This window comes from Akebia trifoliata, chromosome 4 (genome assembly GCF_017979445.1).
Source record: "Akebia trifoliata isolate Shusen 1 chromosome 4, ASM1797944v1, whole genome shotgun sequence".
NCBI lineage: Eukaryota > Viridiplantae > Streptophyta > Magnoliopsida > Ranunculales > Lardizabalaceae > Akebia > Akebia trifoliata.
In genome coordinates, this window is record NC_141378.1 from 39,819,523 (window position 1) to 39,830,672 (window position 11,150).

Below are 11,150 nucleotides of genomic sequence, written 5' to 3' on the forward strand. Positions count from 1 at the left end.
TTCATTATTTCAATGATATAAATAAGTATCTAATATTTATAAATTATTATGTATTGAACAAATCCACACTTAAAGAAAAACATGCTAGAACAAAATAAATTGAATGACTTGCTTTTCGTGCAATACAATAAAAAATTGCTTGAGCAATTCAAGTTGAAAAAAAAGAGAATCTTGACTTCTATGATCCCATTTTTATTAATGATCTGACCACAAATCATCTGTGAATCACAAATGTACAGGATGAGCCTGTATTCAAAGGAGATGATCTAACTCAGGCTCAAGTTAAGAAAATGATTTTTGCACTGGCACTTGGAGAAAACTCAAGCCGGAGAATAAGGGTCACTAATTGAAGGTCGAATCAACTAGAAGAATGATGATGAATATGGAGCAGTACAAGGACAAGAAGATGAAGAATTGGTGAGATTTGAAGACGAAGAAATTAAGGAGGATAATGTGTATGTGGAGAAGGGTGATGACTCTAATAACGACGAGAATGAAAACAACAATGATGATGATCCTAGTAGAAATGTTCCACAATGAATCATGGATGTTTGTATAGAGTATCAAACTAACTATTATGGTCAATTAACATTTCTATAACAGTTTCATGTATTTTATGACTATTTGAACATTTAACAATTTTTTATTTTATTTTGATAATTGACTATTTTTAGTCTTTTACTTGCATGTTTTGATGTAAGAAATATGATTTATGAATGAAAATATGAATTTATGCATTATTTAATTATTATATATTTTTCTAGATTTTTAATGTCTTTTTTTTTTCTTCTAATTTTTTATTTTTTGTTGCATATACCACCACATATGTAATATGCGAAATTACATATGCGAAAAGTGTACGCTAGTCGTATAGACTCACATATGACATTATACGGAGAGAAGCGCAAGATTTAATTAGCTAACCTCAAATATTTGAGTTAAGACTTTGATGATGACGAGTTACTTTGTCATATGATTTCTTTAAGTTAATAAACAAAGATATATCTCTTTTTCTTTCTCCTAAGCTGCTTCGTCATTTGTTATAGAGAGAGATTACTTCGATGGTTCACTATGTGAAAACTGAAAATTTTGACAAGAAAATTCGACGGACCAAAGTCCACAAATTTTAGAAAGGGAATTTTGACGGCCTATGGCCATTGAAAATTTTGATGATCCCCAATTCGACGGCTTAGAGCCATCAAATTTCTCCCCATCCTCCATTAATTTAACGGTTTCGATCTGTCGAAAATGAAAATTTTGATATTTTGATCCGTAAAATTTTATGAAATTCGACAGTTTTGGGCCATCAAATATAAGCCTTTTTCACGTTGTGGTTCATTCGTCTCTCTATTGAAAAACTAAATTCTTTTATATCATTTTTTCTGTCTTATAATCTTTGTTTCACTACTTTTTCCTCCAATTTTAAAGTTTGATGCGAGATGCTACTTCATTTTTCAAAGTAACCTTTGGACCATTTTGGTTTAAAAAGGGACAAAGTGGACTCGTTACCTACCCACGAGCCATATAACATAGTTTAAGGTTATAAAATTTCAGACGGAAAGTGACAGCCATTGCCTAGATGCTAATGAAAGTTCAAATCTGTCCACAAGAAACAAAAAGTAGAGGATACCCTTAGATTCCTTTGTCTTTTTTTCTACTTTTATTATTATTTCGGTTGATTTTGACATATCCCTCGCTGTTTTGGTGAAGTTTTTAGACGCACCCATACGTTTTCAAACTGATCATAATCGCCCCTTGACCTCGGTTTTCTGTGATAGGTTAATTAAAAGAGTGGTGATAATCTGACTACCCCACTTGACATACTCAATCGACTACTTGACGTGACAAGTTTGGGAATCGTAGATCTGCACTCCTCGAGATACAGTTTTTATGGGGAAGCGTGGCCAAGTATCCCCTAGGAGCATAGATCTACGGTTCCCAAACTTGTCATGTCAGGATAGTCGATTGAGTTTGTCACATGGGTTAGTAAGATTATCACCATTCTAATTAAAATGACTTAAATTTGACTCATCTTTAACCTCTAGTGAAAGATTCTTGAGTTTTTTAATTTTTTTTTTAAACTAGTCGATTTATCTACTTAAACCTTCAAGCTTCAAACAATAAGATAGGATTTTTGAAGATTGTGGAGTTCTAGTTAGAAAAAAAAATCAAGGGGTTCTCACCAAGGATTTAAGGTGAAGTTGAAAATGATGCAACGAAGATGAGGCTTGAAAATGACATATTCTTTAGAGACAACTCCGAGGAGTTTTTAATAAAGATCAAAGATCAGGGCGTTTAGGTCATTTTATTACTTAATAAGAGGTGTAAGAGAGGGCAAAGGTCAAGGGGGGTTATGTTATCACTTTGAAAACATTCTGAGGCATCTGAAATATTCATGAGGGGTGGCATGCAACTTGTGTGACTTGCACGCTAAAAATCAAAGTCTTGCACACTAAAAATCAAAGTCATTGGAGATTTCTATAATGGGCTCGGGGGTCTCCTAGTGACATATTCACGGAGCCTTCCATGAGAAATGCAAGTCGCCAACGACTAGAATTTAGAGATATTTAAGAAAAAGTGATCAACTTTTGACTAATTTACGATTCCGGCTCACTGTTCATTTTAATTACCAAAACGTTAACGATATCGTGATTATTCATATTTTTCTAATTAAAATGAAGAGTGAGCCGGAATCGTAAATAAATCATTTTCCATTCATGAAATAGTAATTCACCCTAGAATTTATGTAGAAGGCTCATTATTGGTTTGCAAATTCTTCAAATTCAAGCCAAGTATTAATTGATCTAAGAATCTAAACACAAGATTTTCACCTAACCGGGTGAATTCCTTCTATACATGATGATGGAGGAAGATTAGACCTCAAGTCAAGGGGTCTTTATGGTCGAAGGGAATTTATTTCTAAGGAAATTCGTTGAGTCGACTTGAAACTCAGGTGAATCATGACTTAATTGCATCTAAGAAAATGTCAAAATGAGACTTGGACTTTAGCATAGTATTAGAACTCGTTGAGTCGACTTGAAACTCAGGTGAATCGTGACTTTGATTGGATTTTGAGGTGATTTGGCGTCAAAACTCGATGGAACAATTCATCATGTCAACACAGAAAATCAACCAGCCAACTAGTCTACTCGGGCAAGTAGTCTGCTCGAAATGAACCAAATCAGATCAAAAACTTGATCGAGAGGAGCACACAGAATTAACAATGATTTCCAGTCAGTAGAGGGCAACTAAACAACAAACAAAAAATCGGTTGACAAAACAAATAAGAAATCATTGTGTTCCCTAATTGGTTCCATGATCATTGATTAAGCAAGACAGGGAATATATTTATATATCCTAATATATCTTGGGCGATTGAGCAAATCAGGGAAGAGATTTTTTGCCATCAAGTTGTCTTTTAAAAGATGAAATTAATCCGACCAATACTTTGATAAAAATGTTCCCAAGTTGATGTTGAGTAGGCACACAGGAGATAGCTAGAATGCCAAAAGATAATTTCTCCCGAACAAGAGGTGGTTCACTACGTGAATACTGGAAAATTAGACAGGCCAAGTCTCACAAATAGTAGAAACCGAATTTTGATGCCTCAAGACTCTTAATTTGATGGGTCAAGTCAAGTTTCTCCTATCCTCCATTAATTTGATGCTCACAATGTGAAAAAAAACCCAAATTGATTGTCCTAGGCCATCAAATTTCATAAAATTCGATGGACCAAGGGGTCGAATTGGCGTCGAATTTTTCATTGTCAAAATTTTCTTTTTTTCAATAGGTTGAAACTGTCAAATTAATGAAGAATGAGAGAAATTCGATAGCTCTAAGCCGTCAAATCTGGGAACATCAAGAATTTCAATGATCTTAAACTTTCAAAAATTTAGTTTCTAAAATTCGTGAGTCTTGACCCGTTAATTTTTTATGTCGAATTTTCCAGTTTTCATGTAGTGGCTTTCAGCCCATCGAAAAAAAAAATATTGATATTCAATGCCTTGGTTCGTTGATTTCTATGAAATTCAATGGCCGTGGGCCGTTGAATATGGATTTTTTCACGTTGTGGTTGATCTCGATATGTTTATTACGTTTTTTAAAAATGGGCCAGGGTTTCAATAGTGATATGCAAAAGGAGATTGCACTACGTGAAAAAAGGGGTAGATTTGACATCTAAATTCGACGGACCTTGGAGCCGAATTTACCCTTTTTTTTTTATAATAGTGTTATCATGAAAGAGTTGCATGGCTTGGCATGAAGAATTAGAAGATCTTGGAGAACAAGAGCTTTAATCATATTAGTTCACGAGTAGCATTGGTCCTGGCTCGATGTCAGGCCCTAGTAATTAAACAAGTGTGAAATAGTTGACTGTTTTTTTTTGTTTTCTAACAAACGGGACTATGATTGAGAATTAATGGGAAAAAAAAATTTAAACATGTCATTGATCACTGCATCATAGGACACATCAATACATAGCCCAATCAAAGTCGACTATCAGAGAAAGATCATTTGAGTGCATTATGTGAAATTGGAGCGCTACTTGCATTGTGCATGAACTAGCTGAGGATGTTGATGGGATAAGCAATCTCGGGCCTACTGATGGTCAAGTAAATGGGACACCCAACTATACGTTAATGAATTGTGGGATCTCAAAGAGGGTATCCTTGGACATCGATCTAGACGCAAATGCTGTTCCATGGGAAGGTGACTCGTGCACCTAAATACAGTGCATTTTATTCTCATACAATATTAGTCGTAAGATCATATTTCTACTTAAATAATAAATATTTAAATCATAAAAAAATATTTTAACCAAAAATACCAAAGCTGATTGACCTGACCTATTTTTACCAACTTTACTGAGAATTTTAAAATATGGCCAAGTCATCTCACCTTTCAAATGAAGCATTATGTGAGATGATTCACATTGAATATCAACTGTGCTTGATTGATGCCGAGGGAAAGAGTCATCTCGTTGAAACCACGGTTTGGAGACACATGGGCATATAAAACGTGAAGGAGTAAATCTATGTGGAAATCTTTCCTTATTGACGTAGTGAGATTTTGAGCCTTATTACTAAGGGTGTTTTTACTCCTAAGGATTACCACATCAGAAATCCAACACCACTGCCCTTTAAATTTAGTAGAAAAGCTCAGATAAAAAATAATAATAATAAATTCAAAAAATAATTTCTTTTGAATTAAATCTAAGATTTTGAAAATGACAGCTATCAAACTTCCACATTGCTCCCTTACTTAAATATGAAATTCAACGTTGAAGAATGACTTGTTTTGAAAGTTCTTTTTCAAAATTCATAGAATTTCGTCCTCTACACCCTGAATCATTGGATCATGTTTCTGGAATGCCATGAGGTGAACCCAAGGAGGTAAGGGTGAAATCCTTACTTAGTAAGGTTAGGGGGACTCTTAAGTCTAAATTACCCTGTATATGTTGGAAGTGGATCTTTTTAATAGTTTTTCCACATAGTTATATATATAGGTCTGGTTATGTAGACAAAGTACTAGACAAATTGTTTTCTTTTATATGAGGTAAGAGTTTCGGAATGGCCCAATTTTTTGTGACGATGATCTGATGAGGAAATCATACTCACAAAAAATCAATTAATTTTGAAATTTTAGAATGGGCTGAGTTTTTGTGAGGATGATCATCCTCACAAAACATCAACCCATTCCAAAACATTTTAGCCATATAAAACAAACTTTGTCTACAATTTGGTCTACCAAACGTTGGCTTATCTATATATATATATAGGGTCCCGTTCGCCACCCTTAGTTTTACCACACACTTTAACAAACGCGTTTTGTCTTACATGGGTTAGAAGTTTCGGAATGAGCTGATTTTTGGTGAGGATGATCTCTATGGTGAGGAGATCATCCTCACCAAAAATCAGCTCATTCCAAAACTTCTAACCCCATCAAAATTGATTTACAAAAAATGGACGGTCCACGATTTTTCAACGTGTAAACATGGGGCTAAACATTTCGGAATGGGCTGATTTTTGGGGAGGATGATCTTCTAATCATAGAGATCATCCTCACCAAAAATCAGCTCATTCCAAAACTTCTTACCCATGTAGGACAAAAAACGTTTGTTAAAGTGTGTGGTAAAACTTAGGGTGCTGAACATTTCCCATATATATATATATAGCATTCAAGGGACATAAGTAAAAACATATGTAAAAATAATCATTTTTCAAAATATGGGTTAGAAGTTTTGGATTGAGATCATTTTTTGTGAGGATGATCTCTATGATGAGAAAATCATCCCCATAAAAAAAAAAACAGCCCAATCTGAATTTTCTAACCCCATCAAAAGTTATTTAAAATGTTGACCTTTGATTTTTTACAAATAATTTGTAGACCACTTTTGATGGATTTAGAAGTTTCAAATTGCATTGAATTTTTATGAAGATGATCTTCTCTTCATAGAGATCATCCTCACAAAAAATCAGCTCAATCCGAAATTTTTAACCCTTATTTTGAACATTAATGATTGTTTTTACATACGTTTTTACTTATGTCCCTTGGGCCCTATATGCATATAGTGCATTTTGAAGGTTGAGAGAGTGATCCCTACGACTCATGGTTTTAAAACTCGGTTTGATGTCATGTCTCGTCTATGAACGAGATTGGGTCGTCTCGGACAAGGTTTTCGATATGTTTGAGATGTCTCATTCAATAAAGAGAAAAATGAACTTGTGTTTTAAATCTTGTCCGATACATTGACTTGTCCATCTGATTCGTTCCTGAGTGATACTGAGACGACTCGAGTGATACGACTCGGTCTCGGATGAGTTTTGAAACCATGCTTCTATTGGAGATACAGAGTTTGGAAGCATTCATTTTCAACGCCTTAAAATAAGTTTTTACTCTACCTCATGGATTTAAGTCGTGAATGGACCCCTGATCCCTAGAAAATCTGTGTTTTTCTTGTTTTCTCAGCCTGCATTGAACCTGCCGTAGTTTAGAAAAATGCAAGAAATTAAAGAGGCCACCGCATCCACCAACTCTCTACCTAAAACAGAAAAAGCTTTATAAGTAAGGACAATTGTATAGATATAATAACATCCCTGCGACTTGTATATTAGGGAACCTATTGAAACTAGAAAGAAATACATAGTATTACAACTCCCTGCTCTCTCTCTCTCTCTCTCTCAAATGGATTCAAGCAAGAGTGACATAGCGCATGACTTCAACCCTTACTTCCGAGTCTACAAAGATGGCCATGTAGAAAGGTTCGTAGAAACTGAGGTTGTTCCTCCATCTATCGATCCCCAAACTGGAGTTTCATCCAAAGACGTCGTCATCGATCCTGAAACAGGTGTATCTGCAAGGATTTATCTGCCCAACATCACCAACACAACTCAAAAGCTCCCCCTTCTAATCTACTTCCATGGAGGAGGATTTGTGATTGCGTCCGCCTTTTGTCCCACCTACAATCGTCATCTCAATTCACTAGCCGCCGAGGCTAACACCGTGGTTGTATCCATAGACTACAGATTAGCACCTGAACATGCACTTCCGGTTGCCTATGATGACTCATGGGCTGGAATTCAATGGGTGGTTATGCAATCCAATGGGGAGGGCTCAGAGTCTTGGTTGAGGGATTATGCGGACTTCGGGCGAGTTTTCTTGGGTGGTGATAGTGCCGGTGCAAATATAGCCCACAACATGGCGATGAGAGCTGGAAGTACAAAGCTCCCTAGTAGTGTTAAGCTTCTTGGAGTTGCTTTAATTCATCCTTACTTTTGGGGGGAAGAACGGATTGGTTCTGAAGAAATTACTTCACATACAGAATTATTTGGGAAACTGTGGCTTTTCGTGTGTCCATCATCGACAGGAAGCGATGATCCACTCATCAACCCAGCTGCAGATGGAGCACCGAGTCTTTCGGGCTTGGATTGTTCTCGGGTGCTCGTTTGTGTTGCAGAGAAAGATGTGTTGAGAGATAGAGGATGGTTATACTATGAAACATTGAAGAAGAGTTGTTGGGGAGGTGTGGTGGAGATCATGGAGACAGAAGGGGAGGATCATGTCTTCCATCTCCTCAATCCAACCAGTGAGAATGCTCCGATCATGATGGACCGCTTGGTTTCGTTCCTCAATAAAGAGTAAGACTTCAGAGTTCCATTTGATTATTGTGTGGAAACCTGTCTTTAATTAGTTGAAATTATATTAAGCCCCCAAAATTAGTTTTTGTGTGGCCCATATATTGGCCTTTACCTCTCTTTCTCTATTGTTTTCTTAAATAAATTGTTTTGGATTCCGAAAAGACCAGGTACTAGAAAGTTTGGATTCTAAAGGGGAACTCTCTCGTTAGTTTTTAGAAAGTGCTCTTGACGGAGGACAGAGAGAGAGAAGAACGACTCTAGAACATCAACGAGACCTACCAGAAGATTGTCTAATTCATGGAGCAAGTACAGTTCTAAACCTTTAGGTTTTAATGTTTTGATTCATCATTATAGATTGTTCATGAGATGTATTTGGTAGTATGGGTTTAACCTTTTTGTTTTTAAATATGACATGTAAAGAGTTACTAAATTATATGTGGAATCAGAGTTATGGTTATAAGTTATAATTGAATGATTGTATCTTAGAGAATTGATTAATGGTGTTGTATTATTAGGGTTGTTGTTTTCTTCTATGTTATTGGTTCATACATAATAGCATTGATTTTCTAATCAGTTTATGATTGGTGCGTTACTTCAATTTTTATGATCATTCCACCATGTTAAATCGTTTTTAAGTATCACCATTAATTTTTGTTTAAATAGATTTAAATATTCATGAAAAATTAAAATTGGTTCAAAATTGATTTTAGGTTTCACCAAACTTAAGGCGTCGTAAGTGAGTTCTTCCTCCAATTTATTTTATCCCTCAAAATCTACTACAACATAACTAGCATTAAGTGTAATTGAATAAGATGATCAACATGAGTATTCAAAAGGATCTGAGGTTAAGACAGGTATGAGACATCTTTCAATTTTGTTGTGACTCAAAAGTTGACTGAATTGACTCATTATAACAACCTTCTTAGACTGCAGCTTGGTGCCCAATTACTTGTACAGTCCAACATAGTTTGGCTTAGATTATTGAAGGGTGTTTTGGGAAGGTTTTCAATATTTAAAGATCAATGGCATGACATGTAATTAATTTAAATTAAAGGGGAAAAGTAGGCGCATTCCAATACTAAATCAACTATTAGTGCCATTGTGTCATAATTAGTTTTGTAAAAAGGGCGTTTAATATGGTTGCATGTTGATTGATAAGTCATCAATCCATCAAAAGAATGCCAAATCCTTGGAGAGAGAATTAGCTTAATTAAGTTTTTCAACTAGCTTTTGATTAGTTAAGTTTTCTAAAGTAATTTTCTTAACTATGGGAGAGAATTAAGTAAAATTATTTTATTTAATTGTTTCTTTTGATTTATTTTGTGCTCATGTAATCACACCCTTAAAATAATCTAATAAGCATTTTAAAATGATTCTTAATGCAGCATCATAGATTTAATTAGGATGTTTTCAAATTTAATGATTCTTTTTCAGTTAAATAACAGTATTTAAGGTAAAAAAATCATACTTTGTAGCATGCAACGTGACAGTCTTGTAGCAGCATGTCATGAGCTAGATGAGAGGGTGATTGATTTTGAAATGTTTAAAATTTCAAATGTCAATTTCATTATTATTTAGTAGTTAAGAAATAGACTAATTAATTACATAAGTGGAAGGCTCATTTTGGAAGGAGGTGTAGGAATTAGAGGAATCAAGGAAAAGATATTGGGTAGCATATGTTCATCATGGTATTATTGATGTAGATCAGAGTTGGAAGAACAAATGAAAGTTACCTTAAATGCTTGGTAAGTAAGGGTCCAATTCATAGGGACGATGTTTAAAACTATAAAGTTCAAGAGAAATCAGAGATTTATTTTCTAAAGAATTTAAAATCGATTTTGAATTTCAAACTAAAAAACACAGAATTAAAATGGTTTATAAAATATCGATTTAGACGTTAGAGAAGATGACTCAACCGTGAAAAAATAGATCTAAGTAATTAACCACAATCTACTCCAATTCTTCTCTTATCTTAACTGAATTAGCAAGCATATGCACATGGATTGGAAGATAGATCATTGAGGAATAATTAAAGAAAAACAAAAGTTATGAATCCTCCCTTAGATTACTCAACTTCGAATAGATATCTAGGTTAAGCATGGATTAAATTAAATTTGTTTAAGATTAATCAATATAGATTAATTATAACTACCAGAGAAATATCAAGTAAACTAAAGGAAAAAAACAATTTAAAACCATTAAAAGCATTTGAAAGAAAATTTAAGTACATTGGAAATAAATTACAAAGTCATTCTTGCCCTTGGTTTTATCCACCTCCCTGATGGAGGGAACTAGTCACTTTTCATAGCAAGATTAAAAAGATAAGAAAATAAGACACAAGTAATTAAAGAAAAGAGTCGTCATTGATGTTATAACTTCAAGTACACTATTCTCTCTTAAGTGACAAAAATTTCAAGAGAATTGGGGAAGAAGACCTAATCTAATGTGCAAAAGAATTACAAGTGTGTGAGATCTTTAAACTAAGGCCTAAGTGGTCTATTTATATGCTTTTGTAAAACAATTGAGACTTGTACACATGTGAGGTCATTCGGTGTGATCATCAGCACTCGAGTAGCAATCAGACAAAGTAGGATGATCCAACTAGATTTACCAATCGTGCCACCAAAAGCAAGGCCGCGCTAGGGTTGTTTTGACTTGAATTATCCTCAAGTTTTGGTGGTTGATCCCCTTTGATGCCTTGAGTGTAAAGAATTTGCTATGACTTAATTTGGTGCTATGGGTCTTCAAATGGATTGAATTTGCTTTAAGACACCTATAAAATAATTCGTGTACATAATTAGACTCCTTTAATTACGCAATAATATGTGCCAATATGCAATGACTGAACAATTATTATGTGCAAGGGATATAACTCAAACATGATTTTCAATGTAAAACCTTAAGTTATGCCGATTAAAAGCAAATAAGTGCCTACCATAGACATGAATAAATGTGAAAATTTAGGCCTTTATCAAAATAGATTAGGATGGAAAGAAGACCACTATGATTTATGTG

The 11,150-nt window shown here is 34.6% G+C and overlaps 1 protein-coding gene across 2 annotated transcripts; it reads left to right on the forward strand.

Moving 5' to 3' along the window:
• The first annotated feature begins 7,111 nt into the window (after window positions 1–7,111).
• Window positions 7,112–8,634, forward strand: LOC147404947 (putative carboxylesterase 2). Of its 2 annotated transcripts, none has more exons than XM_086437784.1 (2): window positions 7,112–8,135; window positions 8,298–8,634. In XM_086437784.1, the coding sequence occupies exons 1-2, from the start codon at window positions 7,183–7,185 to the stop codon at window positions 8,323–8,325; spliced, it is 981 nt and encodes a 326-aa protein (XP_086293910.1). In that variant the 5' UTR covers window positions 7,112–7,182; the 3' UTR covers window positions 8,326–8,634. The 2 variants fall into 2 exon arrangements, with proteins under 2 accessions (XP_086293910.1, XP_086293911.1); XM_086437785.1 differs by having other exon boundaries at window positions 7,113–8,135; window positions 8,303–8,634.
• The last annotated feature ends 2,516 nt before the right edge of the window (window positions 8,635–11,150 follow it).